The sequence below is a fragment of the Polypterus senegalus genome, chromosome 13 (genome assembly GCF_016835505.1).
Source record: "Polypterus senegalus isolate Bchr_013 chromosome 13, ASM1683550v1, whole genome shotgun sequence".
Classification (NCBI taxonomy): domain Eukaryota; kingdom Metazoa; phylum Chordata; class Cladistia; order Polypteriformes; family Polypteridae; genus Polypterus; species Polypterus senegalus.
This window is the reverse complement of record NC_053166.1, coordinates 62,975,655-62,991,123: the sequence shown is the minus strand read 5'-3', so window position 1 is coordinate 62,991,123 and position 15,469 is coordinate 62,975,655. Positions and strand designations below refer to the sequence as shown.

The 15,469-nt window shown below is 38.4% G+C and overlaps 1 protein-coding gene across 1 annotated transcript in view; it reads right to left on the bottom strand.

Moving 5' to 3' along the window:
• Positions 1 to 37: 37 nt before the first annotated feature.
• LOC120542130 (E3 ubiquitin/ISG15 ligase TRIM25-like) overlaps positions 38 to 15,469 on the bottom strand; it is a 38,753-nt gene continuing 23,321 nt past the window's right edge. The window contains exons 4-8 of the mRNA XM_039774307.1: positions 13,490 to 13,585; positions 11,368 to 11,598; positions 8,474 to 8,496; positions 6,713 to 6,843; positions 38 to 2,575 (exon numbers count right to left, since the gene is read on the bottom strand). Coding sequence (XP_039630241.1) covers positions 2,055 to 2,575; positions 6,713 to 6,843; positions 8,474 to 8,496; positions 11,368 to 11,598; positions 13,490 to 13,585 — 1,002 coding nt within the window. The 3' untranslated portion in view covers positions 38 to 2,054. The remainder of the gene's footprint in view (positions 2,576 to 6,712; positions 6,844 to 8,473; positions 8,497 to 11,367; positions 11,599 to 13,489; positions 13,586 to 15,469) is intronic.

Sequence of the window (15,469 nt, the reverse complement as noted above, 5' to 3'; positions counted from 1 at the left end):
AAACAGGCTAATGTGTAGACACATCTTCTTGTGATCATTTTTTTTTTTTATTTCTTGAATGGAGTACATTAGATATTGATGTAACAATAAATGAGCTTCAAAATATATAAAAACAAAAGAAATACATGAGAGGCCTGAATGATCAAGTGTCGGAATAGTTATGGGGTCAAGTCTGTGACAATGACAAAGGAGACCTAAGAGAACAAATCTGTTAGTTCAGCACTGATGGTCTACATTGCACATGTGTCTCCTGGTCTTCGAAGTCCATTCAGAGCAGATGCTGCACTGTGTCCAAAGTGGTAAAGAGCTGCAGGCAAAGTCACTCGCTGTCTGCTAAAGTGCAACAGTCCTGGAGGGATGTGTGCCAGTACATTAAGTGGAACTGGACCCAGTATCTCTCTTACTTGGTGTCACAAATTCACCATATATAACCAGTGAATTTCCGAAATGAAAGACACAGAATATAGAAATAGAACAGTTTTCTGATTCACATTTTTTTGTAAGAGGTAATATAAGTGCTCATTCCAGAGCCTTTGAATACACTATATGTTTTGTTTTCCCTTGTGGTGAGACAATGAACAAATTCGGAGGATTGCCCATTCTAGAACATGCGATGTACAGTTGTCCGTGTGAAAAGCATGGATTCTCGAAATTGATGCCCGCAACTTGTAGTGATTGCCCTTGAGCCTTATTAATTGACACAGCAAAAGCCAAACGAACAGGAAATTGGAGCAGTTTGAAATCAAAGGGAAAATCATTTGGAATCAGCGGTATTCTTGATATGAAAACATCTTTACGTCTTGCGCAACTTGTCATGATAGTTGCTTCAATAATATTTGGATAGAGAGTCTTGACACAAAGGCGAGTGGCATTACACAGTAAAGAGCGTCTGTGTTGAACTGTGCTGCTATCTAACGGACGTTGGTGATGGTAACTACAGAGAGAAGTGACACAACCGCTGCTGCGTGTGTGGAAAATGGTGGTGGTGGAAGGATGCTGTCTTTTTAAGGCGAGTCTCTGTTCAAACGTGCTGCCATATAACAGACCTTGGTGAATGAAATACAGCACTATCAGTGTGTATGGGAGTGTGACTCGCGGAAGAAGACACTGACTGGTCTGTGTGGTTTAAAGTGTGCAGACATTTCCCTAGGAAGCTGTGACCGACGTTGAGTCTCGAATCTGTAAATATATACCATTACTAACCTTTAGATCATCCTACTTCACCTTTTGAAGCTAATTTCCTTGCCTAAAAAATGTGATGTTATCAGTTATATGCTAAAGATGCTCTTGTATATTCATACTTATAAAACATTTTATTTGAACAAATAAAATTTAGCATATCTGTGATTACAATGCAGAACTAATGTCTTGCAAGTTATGCTCCCGAGATGTCTTTGTTAAATAGATTTCTTATATACTTGCTGGAGTTCGGAGAGCCTTTGTGTCCTCGTGCCAAAGTAAACAAAGGATCAAGAGCACTCTGGGAATCAAGATTTTTTTTTTTCCTAACAAAGTATCGACAGCTTTGGCGCAGAACTTAATGTATTGTATGACTGCTCTGGACATGAGCTGCAAGGCTGCATCACAAGCTTCTAGGTTGTAGTTATTATCTTCCATATGAACCGTTATGACTGTATGAATTATAAACAGTTATCACACATAAACTAAAATAGTGTTTGCATTATTATTATTAAAAATGTACTTCTCTCCTAGAGCAGAAGATAAATGTGTAATATGTGAGCATATTCAAAACAGTTTTCTATTAGAAACAAATACCCTTTGTTTCATATAGTGCCTTTCTAGAACAAACGCCATGTCAGGAAAAAAGCTCTGTAATTGAATTGATTCCATTATGCTTTTTAACAAGTGGTCATGGCAGGGTAAGCGCAGTGAGGCGCAGGGAGCCATCTTGTCGCTTTACGGTTTGAATGCCAGTGCATTAGTTTCTGGGCCACACCAGACAGACCTTTGGTAAAATTGGAATCTCCTGCACTGACATTTTAGCAGTGATGTGTTTGTGAGTTTACATATTGTTTACGCACAACTCTTGAAGACTAACACAGCGTCATAGTTGTGTCATCCCCACACTTGAAGGCCGGATACACAGGCTCAGAGAAAGTAGTATTAAAGGTATGCAGATGACGCAGAGTGTTAGCGACCTGGTAGAAAGACAGTGTTCCACCTTCATAATCCAAACAAACACGAATGTGTTGAAGACCTTTGGTAGGAGTAAAGTAGGTGCAGATATTGTTGTGCCAAGCTTTAAATTCCCCTTTCAGAGAACAGATGCACCAGGATGCTGAATTTTGACCCAGGATGGACGTCAGGAGTTTCTTCCTTTCCAGTTTCTGATAAGCAATGCCTATCTTGAAATATTCTCCGCTGATCTTGATGTCCCAGGTAGAGATTCCTGAGTTGAAACATTCTGAGCACAAGACCTGTGAATCATAGGTAAATCTCTCTGGATGTGGTGAATATGACTGTTTCGACTCTGACCAAGTGACAGTTTTACGATCCTGGGAGACAGTTAGATTGGTGTGGACGGTGTTTAGATCAAAAGTTAAACTCTGGCAATCTGGAAGGAAGCAAAAAAATATGGATCAAAAAATGGGATATTAATGTTAAAATAATGCTGCCCAAATATTACAAGGAAGTCTGCTGAAGTTCAGAGGATTGAATACACACACGACAGCATTCCATGCAATAAGCTATAACCCTTTCAAAGAAATGATGTTACATAAGTGGACTCTCCTTTTTCAGTTATTAACAGAATTGCTTAATAGGCAGCAATTATAAACGTTTGTTGTCCTTTAACATTGCAGCTTGGCAGAGGGTTGTTGTTTTGTATTTAACTCCCATTTATGCTTTCACTGTTCAGTGAACACCAGTTTGTGGTAATTACTAGTTTTCTAGTTCTAAATAGTTCATCATCATTATGTGGCTGATGTCATTGTTACACCTCGACAGTTGTTTCTGGTTTTTCTGGAACTTTGACCTAAGGCAGTTTCTAATACAATATACGGGAAATTTTTCAGAGCCTTTCTTTTTTTAGGTTAATTCCATAAATGTGCTGAGTTACATATAAAGAAAGACACAATATAGTAAGGATCCTTTATCTTAGGCCTGAAGAGCTGCCCTAGCTATAATTCATTAGAATCCAATCGTTATTATTGCTACTGCAACAGGTTTGATTTTGTCTTTAATCAAAAAGGGAGCTGATTCTGTGTGCATGAGAGCTGACAACCAATGAATACTCGCATAAAAGTGCAACGCATGTAAATGCAGAGACGACGAATATGGAACATGGGGCCTTTGGACCTCATAAGGGGAACAGAAGCCCATCTGTCTGATGTCTCACGACAAAATGGAAAAAAGATTTAAAAAAGAGGCGGATGGGGGACAGAGACTGCAGCTGAACTCGGCATATATGTTAACCCTTCACATTGCACCAGCTCCATCAGGTAGAATACTATTGGCTGTCTGAAAAAGGGATGAGTTTGACTGTGCTGGAAGGTCAGCATTCAGTCCGTAAATGTGGCATGGCGAGCGATTTTCAGTTCTTTAAATTGACTCGGTCCAGCGATGAGATCAGCAGCTGCAGTCAGCAACTCTAAAAAATACCAGCTGACTAGAAGTTGCATAATGTGACACCTGCTATAAGGACACATTTGTTTACATGATGGGCTTGTTAAAGGAGTTGATCACACCACTCTGGGGATGGACAGGTGACATGCTGGAAATATGGAAGGGTGCAGCGTCAACACACTAAACTAAAGACTGACCAATGGTACTACTGATGTTTAATCTGACCATGAATTTTAACCAATAATAATTCAAAGTACGATAAAGCGATTCAAGTGTATTTACGGAGTCTTACAGAAGTCCCAGGTTTGCCAAGACAGTCAAGTCAGCTCTGTGCACAGATAACAGTAGAGAGATCGCCATTTCAGCCTAGAGCTTCCATCAGCTTGATTGTGCAGCCGAGTCTAAGGAGCTGAAGACAAGATAAAGGGCTATGCTATTTGGTGCTCCTTTGGTGCCTCTGTATTATTAGTATTTGAACAGCAACACAACTCTCATTGGTGTGGCTCTCTACCCAATCATACTGGTACTGAGGTCAAACAAAGGATATGAGTTTTTAATACAGACTTTCAGCACTAAATCAAGGGTGTGTGTTACTGCATTATCGCCATGAACAACAAATCTGATAAAAGGCCCACAATTGATTTGAAGTGTGGCATTTTCATTTGGAATCTGTTGCTGTTGTCACTCAGCATGATGGCAAAAGAGGTGCAAACACCAGTAAAATGAGCCATCATGAGGCTGACAAAAAAATCTAAGACACAATAGAAACTTGAGGTTTTCCAAATGTTAATTAATAACATGTAAAGAATGTACTGATGGGCTTGGGAATACCCAATGGTCTGGTAGAACAAGAAAGACTACTGTAGCAGATGACAAAAGAATACCTGCAACTTGTAAAAAAAAAACGTTTTAACAGTCTGCCAGATTAAAAACACACTCCAGGATGGAGGCATTTAACTGAGTCTGGGAAGGCTATAAAGAGAAGATTGCATGAGCATAAATTCAGATGATTCACCACAAGATGCAAACCACTGACAAGCCTTATGAACAGAAATGCCAGGTTACAGTTTGCCAAGAACTACATCCAAAAATCTGTATAGTTATGGAGAGATAAGATGAAGATTCACCTTTTCCTGAGTGAAAGAAAATTGTTGAGAAAGAAAGGGTCTGCTCATGATCCTAAGAATACCATCTTCTATGGTGAAACATGGTGGAGGTAATAGTATGGCTTCTGCATGTATGACTGCCACTTTTATTTGATGATGATGTGACTACCAATAAAAGCAACAAGATGAATTCTAAGGTATAAAGATACATGTTATCTGATCAGATTTCGTCAAAACTCATTGATTGGCGCTTTACACCATGGAAGGACAATCAATTAAAGGATACTGATGAAGCAACCAAAGAGATTGTTAAGGCTAAAAAATGGAATATTCTTGAATGGTCACATCAGTCTCCTGACCTAAATCTGATTGAGCATATATTTCACTTGCTGAAGGCATTGAGCAACTAAAATAAGTGGGAAACTAAGATGGCTAGAATAAAGCATTGGCATAGCACTGCCAGTCAGTCATTTTCTAACCTGGTTTGTACTCAACAGTGTCACGTGGGATGCTGGGGCCTATCCCAGCCAGCCATAGGGCCCAGGGCACCATAGCATCACTAGTGTCTAGTAATGCGCTACCTATTAAAGAGAGGTAATAGAATAAATATGAAAATATTCCATATCCCTTAGCTTATGTATGTACCCTTAGTGTTTGTTCTACGCCTTGTCCTCATGTGTCAACCCGTCTGGGCCAGCACTTCCTCTCTTGATTGCGTTCTTGTAAAACCTGCAATTTGGACTCTGTCATTTCGAGGTGAATTGATAGCCTTCTGCTTGTGTTTTGACTACCACCAGTGGTCAACGGACCTCCATTACTTATTGTGAAAACATTGCTTTCTCATGAATACTTCCCATTTGAAGGTGACTCCCACCTCCTACGCCTTTCCTCGGTATCCTTGTGTGTATCAACCTCTTTTGCTCAACGCTTCCTGTTTCAATCTCTTTTGAATGAGCAACTGAAGCAAAAAGTGACTAAAATTGATTGCGCGGAGGAACTAGACACACTCATAATCACACAGGGGCATTAGCATTTTAACACATAGTAAATAGAATATTAATTATTAATATTAAGGAAGTGCTGCAGGAAAATCATCAGGGTGCACCTGGAGCACATCCGGTTGCAACATAAAAGAGGCGGCCTCACTCCATTCGGGGAGCCAGAGTCGGGAGGCAGAGGACTGAGCTTGTGAGGAGAGGAGTGGAGGCAGCCAAAGAGAAAGAAAAGAGAGTGGAAGAAAAGGGACTAAGCTTTATTTTGGGTAATTTGTGCACTGTATGCTGTGCAGGAGAAGACAATTAATAAACGTGTGCGTGTTTTTTGAACATTGTGTGTCTCAGTGTCTGTCTATAGCCGGGTTGATCTTCCACACATTACTTTTGGTTCCTTAAAATAGGGTGGGCTATATATAAGAAGCACTGCAATTCCATCAACTTGTTTTTTATGTAAATACCTTAATTTAATGTAGGAAGTCAACACTGAAAGCTTGTATCCTTTATTTCATTTCAATACCAGTTTGCATGGGTAGACAGCCTCACTTATAACAATTGTGTCACAGTCCAAGAACTTACACTTTTGGAAGACTATCCTTAAACATGTGAATGCTTTACATGATGCTGTTAAGCTAATGCAACAGGAGGTGAGTGTTCTGTAAGCTGAGGAGTTAGCTTTGTTCTTGGACAATCAGTAGTAACAAAAAGGGAGACTGTCCATGGATCCTGACTGTCGTTGCTTTGACCGAGTATAGTATATGCAATAGAAATTGCCAAGAGCAGAGTGGGTGTACGTGAGTGAGTGCCAGTAGCTGGAACATACAAATGCACATACAGAGGCATGCCAGTAGGGCAGCATCCAGCTAGGAGGTAGGTAGGAAGTGAGCATTGCTTTGGTTAAATCAGATCCAAATGAAATCAAAAAGAGCACATACCCAAGGTAATACATTTTCTTATACACTAGCCATGCATACAATAAAGCCAAAATATAATCAAATCTGTCCTGTTCATATTAAGAGATATTCATACTCAAGATGTGCCATATTGCTGTTAAATAGCCATGATGCTGCTGGGTTCGTTCTCTGAGGATGCTGAGGAATTTGCTCTCATGTAGTTTTAGATCATCTGGAGGATCAGGAAAGCTTTCAATCTCAGCTGCCCTGTAAAACAGACAATGGAAGTTGAATAAACTAATAAAGTGTCACACCTATAAAATATATATACAGTATATGGAACATTAAAAAACGGTCAGTTGTTTCATCTCAGGATTTGAAGAGTCAGCATCTTTTAGGCATCATGAGCTTGCATGTTGGCAGGATTTTGTGTAAAGTGAAGCCCTGAAGAAATTCTCGATAATTGGGCTTCCTTTATTACTGTACGCCCAATTCACATCTTTAATTGCTCTGCACAATAAATTCACCCTGCATTCGTGAGTTTTCTTCTTGTTTTGAAAAAAAAAAGCGTTATGAACTGAAAGTTCGCTTATATTTTATTAAAGATATTCTTATGTATTAGCTCTCATTTTTTTCAGGATTTTTTTTTAGTATCTGTGACTGAGTCACATTTTGTATGCATTATGATCTGTGAGGATTGAAGAATGTTCCCAAATAAAGTCAATATGAAAATGGAGGAAAGATGATTTAAGTTTGACTGTGCATTTGTAAGATCTGGAAAAACAAACATATTAGTAATAAGAATAATAACAGAAACACTTTACTAAACGTTAGGTGGAATGATAAAAGAAAGATCAAAAGGTCATAATGCAGATTGAAAAATATATTCTACTGTAGTGGCGTTACTGGGGAGTGAAAACTTCAACTCCCAGCAGACCCTGCAATGACTCTGATTGGTTGTCTGTTGAAGGTGCAGGGGCTGCTGGGGAAAAGGAGGCCAGTTATACAGAGAAGTTTGCATTACTTGTCTGTTTGCCTTCCCGTTCAAAATACCAGTGGATTCTTCGTTTTGTCCTGGATTGTCTCCTGTTTTGGTGTATGGACTATCTGGTGTCTTCCTGCTGCATGAGGACTGTATTAGGATTTTTGTTGTCAACCTACGAAGAAAGGAGCGCTCCTGGTCGCAATCACATGTTATCATCTCATCAGGAAATACTGGTAGGACTGATCTTTACATTCACATACAGGGAGCTGATCTCTGGACTATCCATCTCCATCATTTCATTACATCAGTTGCCACTTTTCATGGACTTCATCATGTGTGGTTTTTGTTAGTCATTTGTTATTGTTGAATTTGTGTTTATTGTGTATTGCTGAAAGGAAACTAGGGTAGGACTGTTGTAGTTTGAATAGTTATATTTGCTTATTATTGTCTAACATAGTCTTCAGTTTCTGTTTTTATACTGGTTGCTTTTTTGTCTCTGTGTGGGAGTGTGTGTGAGTCGGGCCAAAGGTGGTGAGAATCTTAGCTAGGTTTTTGAGTCTACTACACTACAAGTCTTTATGACTGTACCAAAATAAATAAGCTGGGCCTCTGTTAACCGGCTGATGTCTCAGTACCTTTGGATTTACCTCAGATTGGGTCAAATAGCTCTCTGAACAGGACAATGGAGAGAAACTGATATTAAACCTTAATGTTTGGTAGCTGGTACTCATGGCATCTTTGGTTCATCTGTAATGTAACTTACCAATCAATAACACAAAAAAGTAAAACACATTCCATATAATCTGTATCATTTATCCAGCTTGATACATTTTCCATGGGAGTGCCTGCATGCTAGTATATTTCACTCATTTGCCTACTTAAAACATAAAAAGCAAGAAAGAAGGCGCTTACTGGTAGGTGGAAGGATCGACAGCCTAGGAAAAAAAAAAGGAAAATAAAAGTATTATATGAAAGTCAGACACAAATCTTATAATGAAAACAGTGAACTGTCATGACAGAAAACAAGGAATTAGGAAATACTCTTATTCTGTCCTACTGGATGAATGTGGAATTTAAACTTTCATATTCTATTTCACTTGATTGTTAAGGGGTCAATGAAATGTTAAAATACGACTTGTACGAGACAGACAATGAAATATTCAGAGGTGGGCAAAAGCAGGTTAATAGTTGTTCGTAAGGAAAAAGACCTGCAGGTTATGATTATTACAGCAGCTTCATTACCTCAATAGCTTTATTAACTCAAAAGAATGTCACAACAAAACAGTGCACTTAGGTACAATCTCGTAAGAGCTCAAATTCCCAGCCTTCATTATTTACACATTCTTGCAGTCTACTTGCTAATAACAATAATAATAATAACACAACAAATAATATAAATAAATAATACAATAATTAATAGATAAATAATAATACAACAGTAAACTCTGTGTTTCTCATACTCACAACTGTAAACCTACTTCTGCCCACCCCTGTATAACCTGTGAAGATGCCAACACATATGGGAATACATGAAGATTATAAAAAACTACTACATGTAAGTCAGCAGAACAGGCCCACAAATGCACTCATTCCCTTACTTTGTTAATTTCTCTTCTGCAGTGACAGTAAGTGTTCTGTGATTTTTAACATAACTAATAATGAATGTCATGCAGTTGTTAACTGGCATTTTCTTATCGCTTATCTTTCAGGATTTCCTATTGTTTAGATAAACTGGGCCACCCTCTAGTATTGCTTTTGCTTTCAACGCAGGTTAAGCCTGGCAGCTAACATGTCAGTACCATGGAAAGCAACATGTTGTCCATGATGTTTATCTGTGTTTAATTTCATCTCCCCAACAGTGCATAGGTTACCCTTTTGAATTCAGTGGAGAGGTTGAGAAAGTCTCTAATGTAGCTAGTAATGGATGGTACACTGTATGCTTTCATATTTTACGATCAACTTTTCCAGAGCTGAGATGTTTTTGTATGTTTCTTTGTTTTCTGTCAGATGTCCAGAATCTTTGACTGAAGGACAAATAAAATAAGACAAAAGCAAAAAGTAAAACTTGCCGAACTGACCCACTATCATGTTTGGTTTAGACTCACTTTTTTAATGATAAAAGGTGCTTTTGGGTGCTACAATTATAATTGCTGTCATCCAGACTCCCTGAATCTCTGAAAAAAAATCACAACTGGGTGGTGTCCCTGAAAATGCATTTTAAAAACAGATTATGTCATAATGATTCAGTCAATGCTAGGTGGGAAGATGGCTGTCTATGAGTGCTCCACAGGCTGGACAAGGCTAAATGCTTGAGTGGCAGCAGTCTTTCTGGCGGGGAAGAGAAGCGCGTCCTTTGATTAGCTTTGAAAAGATAAGAGACTATCAGTGGAAATATTTCACACAGGAGACCCACACTGCCGCTACTGCTTGACTGTGGCACTGGAGAGCAGAATGTGATGGAGACTGCTGAAACCATCATACCAGCTGTGCTCAGGTTGCAGGGGAACCAAACAGCATGTTTCTGCCTTTCATGCTTTTAACTAACTAGAGCTACAGGGTGGGTTTGTCGCAAAATGGTGAACAGATTCATGCACAAACAGCGTCTTAGTGCATATGTCTCATGGAAAGTGGCAGTTCTGTGTGATGATAGTCAGAAGTACAAGGTGGTGTAGGGATTGTTCTACATTTCTAATTTTTGGCATATTTCATTGTACAGGACCCCTGATTACTACACTGCTCACAGGCTTGGGACCCTGTATCAGTTCTCAGCTGATGTGCTCTCTGTATAGATTATACTGTAAAGATCTACAAATACAGAAAAACTATTATGAGGCTGAATAAGAAAAAACATTTACAACTGTAATAATTATAAGTAGTTACCTTACAATTCCTGACGACAGTATTTTGTATTCATCATGCCGCAGAGAGCTATATGATTTTTACTTCTGTATGATTTGTTCTTCATTAAGGTTAGAAAAGGAATTAATCTTATGCACAGAATTATGTGATTAACTTACATTCTTTTATGAGAAAATACTGACCTCTTGATGCTAACAGAACACCCTGTGATATTATAAATCAATGTGATCATTTTCTTAATTCTTGCATAAAACTATAAGAAAACATGTCACAAATTAATAAATAAGGATTTATTAATCTAACCAAACAAATATAATCAAATGAAGATATTAAAGCTATAAGGATGTCATCTCTTTCTAACTAATGTAATGAACTGTAAGAAGCTGCTTAAATTGGTCTTGTGTGTGTACTGAGAAAGGCGTATTCCTTAGGAATGCGAGTGCCTGATAACTTTTTATTTTGGTATACTCCTGTATGTAATAAATCAGGATGTAACCGTAACTTACAGCAATCTAGGTATGACCTCAAAATGAACTGCCATGTTTTTTTCACTTTTTGGCTAACAAGCTAGGTAATAAAAACAGAGGAACTTTTTCTTTTAAGCAGGCTGTCTGTTCTAACCAGTCAGTGGCACTGAACTGAGCTTTAGCAGTCTCTCAGTCTTTTTAACTCACCAAGAATAAAGAATAAAGAAATTGCTTTTTATTTTAAATTGGTTTTAGTCTCCTGTTCTTTTTTTCGACTTCAATGTCCGCAAGGCTAACTTTGAAGACATTTATAATTCAGCTGAACTGCATGGAAGCAGCCTGTTCAGCTGTTGGTGTGGGTGTTAAACATGGCGAGTACTTCAAGTTATAAATACATTGATTGTTCTGTTCCTTTTCATAACTGATTTATCCAGTTCTGGGTTTTAGAGAGCCAGCATGCTAATGTTACCTGTGTATTACCTGTATAAGAGACAGTGGCTCATCAGCCAAGTTGTCCTGAATGTCTTTCTCCTTTTCTTTGAGGGTCTGCATTACTGCATCAACCTGCTTACAATGTTGTTCAATCTTAGAAATCACTTCTTGCTTTTGAAGATTAATCTGCTGCAACAAAAACTGCTCATCCTCTTTTGTCTGCTTCTGGATTTCACTGTATGTCAGTAATATTCGACTTCTGTATCTCTCAGCTTGAGTCTGCAAATACAACAATAAGAACATAAGAGAATACACAATCTGCTGCAAGGCTCCCAACACTGAAAGAACACAACATATGAAACAACATCAAGAGAGGTAAATCTGCATGAATGACATTAGTTTTATAAACATCACAACCTGCATTTTTTGGAAGGCAGTTAACACTTCTGTAAAGTGATTTAAGCACTCTGCTGTTTTATTGTTTGGTTTGTCCTGCCATTACTTCCTTTTTGGGAGTTCAAAAAAACTCAAGGTATACTTAATAATGTAAATAAAATGTACGAACACCAGACACATTTCATTTAACAATATGTCATGCTCATTTTTGTATGCAATATACTGTATATTCCAGTAGTGGTACATTATTGCTGCCCAAAAGAATACTGTATACCCTAATCAGGCTGCACTACTTCTGGGTTTTTTAGGTCGGGTAAATTAGAAGGTAACAGTTTTAACAGAAATCATGAATTAGGCTTTTTACGTGAGAATGCTTTTCATTTTAAAATAGTACTGGCTGTCGAACAGGTTCAATTAAAAAACAAGTGATAAGCAGAGGTAAATAATAATGTCATGAATGCACAAGATATGTTGGAATTGATCATCCATCCAGATTTCTCATTGTAATAGGACCCTGGATTTAATTAACTCTTTCTTTGCAGCATATAATCCAGGGTATAATTAAAAACCTGTGTAAGTGGAGGGTTAAAGTTTAGACTCCAAAAGGAAAACATTTTTTCTGATGTGACCTTTTGTACCATTCATTTACTGCAGCTAAGTGTTCAAATGCTGATAACTAAGAAACTGTGTTTAGAGATATTGGGCAGCTTAAATGGAAGCACAGATATTCTCTACCTGCTGGGCATTGCTGCCAGTCATACCTCCGCTGGTGAATTTGTGAGCCACTCTTCAAAGATGCTTTGCCCCTTAATCCCAGAACATTTCAAGGTGGTGGGGCAACAGTACGGATATCTCCCTACCGATCACTGCTGCTAACCATAAGATCCAGTAGATGTTGTGGAGTTTCTGAGAAGGTAAATGTCTTCTACCTTATTTTTTAAAAGAATGAGGTAAATAAACACAACTCTAAAAGAACATTCTGGTGACTGGATTTATTGGTCTGAACTGAGACTTCTTTTCTTGCTGGTAACATCCTAAAATCTTCTTTGACCCCTTTTTAATAGCGATGACTTTTTGTGAAAGTTAACCAAATAATTTTTTATATAGTGCCAAGTAAATTAAGCAGTCACTTTTGGTTGTTGGGGAGCTAAACAGAAAGCCCTGCCCCTTTGCAGTTTACTTATTTTTTATTAGTAGACTACAACTAGGTTGGCAAGTGTGGCCTCGCACTGCTGTGGTTAGTTCTACTGCCTCCCAGCTCCAGGAATACAGGTTCATTTCTCATCCGGTCGCTGTCTTTGTGACACTGAGGTTAGATCTATCAGAGACACTGATTCAATGTCTGGGTGGTGCTACAGTTTTCCTACATTTTTTGAAAGATATCCATATCACATTAACTGATGGATGTAGATATTGAGTAGGTGCTGCATAAAGGGCTGGTGTTCCATTCAAAGTTAATTCCTGCCTTGTGTCTGATGATGCTGGCACAGGTTATGGCTTCTCCAACTCTGTAATGGACTAAGTGGGTTCAAAAATGAATGTACCTTCTTAGGCATGGCACTGTAATACAATGCTTACAACGGTGGTCTCCTTAACTTCCACTTTATATTTTATATCATTGTAGTAGTAGTAGCCTACAATGAACCATTTTTTTAAACTTACTGTATAATCTTTAAACAATTTAAAATCTTGTTAGAACAATCAATTTTCATTGGGTTTCCACCATTCACAACTCAATCAGCTAACAACAGGACTGGAATAGACACCATCTTACCAGTACATCTGCCTCCATCTTATTCAGGTGTAGCTTCATTTTCCGCAAGTCTGACATTAAACTTTTAAGATTTTTCACTTCATCTTTTAAAAGCACCTATCCAGAACAAAATGAAAAAGAAAATTACACAAAATAAGCACAGAACAATGATGAATAATCTTCAATTAAATATATTTATGACCAAAGCCTGTTATGACCCACCAGTAAGTAGATTTCATCTTGTGCAGTGAACTACATAATAATCCCAAACATGCTTACACAACCTGGATGGTGTGTGCTGCCATCACACAGATGCAGTGTTTTGGGTTTGAATCTTCTGCCCAGTTGTCCACATAGAGCTTTCACATTCTTCCCACGTCTGTATGATTTTCTTTCCTATCCATAATATAGATGTGTGTTGGGTTAATTGGTAATTCAAACTGACAGTCTGTGTGTGTCTGATTGGATTCTTTGATGGACTGGCATTCTATCCACGGCTTATTCCTGCTTTGTGTACAGTGCATTCCAGATAAGCTCTGGTCCCTTGACACCCTAAATTGGATTAAGGAGATTTCAGTATGATTAGCTAATGATAACCAAATTAATGTGTGAATATTCTTCTAATATATAAAGCCAAAGGTGTGTTTGTTGGGTATGCAAATCCACACATTAATAAATTTGCAATTTGTACAGGGGAAGAACATAATATAAGTTTGTTCTGAAACTTTTCCAATAGGAACTTTATTTAGTGAGTACACAGGTATGCAAAAGTTGCTTGTCACGGTGAGTTTAGTCAGCAACATTTTGGGGAATTTACAGAGTGATCGCACCTGCTCTTTATTCCACCCAGAGCAGCACCAGTTACTCCTGCTAGTATAAATATGACCATTAGGCTAGTGGTATTCAAATCTCCTTCTTTTATTGTCTAACTCCAGAAATAATCATTTTTTTATTTTAATTTTTTGTAAGAATTTAATATTGAACTAGGTCTAAAAACACTTTCATATTCTTCATCTTAAATATTAAGTACTAGCTGTCCTCCATGGCTCTGCCTGCATAGTAGTGAAACAGGACAGTGAGGAGGGCCCTGCCCGGCTCCCTACTCCTGGCATCATGTTTACCCTTCCCCTTGGTGAACTATGATTCGTAGCGCGATGACAGAAGTCACAAAATCAACCAGAATGTTCAAGTAAATTATAGAAAACAAAACCCAATCTAAATCTGTTAAGTAGTTCTCTCATTCACTAGCTAAGAGGAGGTAAGGAATGCCCCGAGGCTGGCGCGTGATTAAGGAGGGCTCTGCCCCCCTCCACTCGGCCCGCTCTCTCAGATTCTTAAAATAAATCGTTACCACAAGTGAACTATGATACATAGCGTGATATCTCTGCCAATGAGCAGGCACCCTCTAAAACATACAGTACATAGCTGTAAGCTCTCTCTCAAAAACATCAAATGTTACTCTTTAACTGTCTCTAGATGATAACGTCTGCTGAACAAACAGGTATTACTAGCTAAATGGAGGTAAGGCACGTTCCAACACGTGGCGAGAGGTAGAGGACTTGAATGGAGGCTAGTGCGTGAGTGAGGATGGCCCCGCCCATCTCCCTTCTCCTGAGGTCCTGCCTCCCTCTCCCCTCGGCCCACAGCCTGTCTCTCAGATTGAATAAATTGGTGCCGCAACCGAACTATAATACTTAGCGCAATGAGAGAAATTGCAAAATCAACCGGAGTGTTCAAGCAAATTATAGAAAAAAACCCCAATCTAAATCCGTTAAGTAGTTCTCTCGTGAAAAGCGGACAGACATACAGACAGACAGATGCTGGATTTTATAGATATACTAGCAGAATACCCGCACTTCGCAGCGGAGAAGTAGTGTGTTAAAGAAGTTATGAAAAAGAAAAGGAAAAATTTTAAAAATAACGTAACATGATTGTTTTGTCATTGATATGAGTGTTGTTGTCATATCTATATATATATATATAACAAAATACCCGCACTTC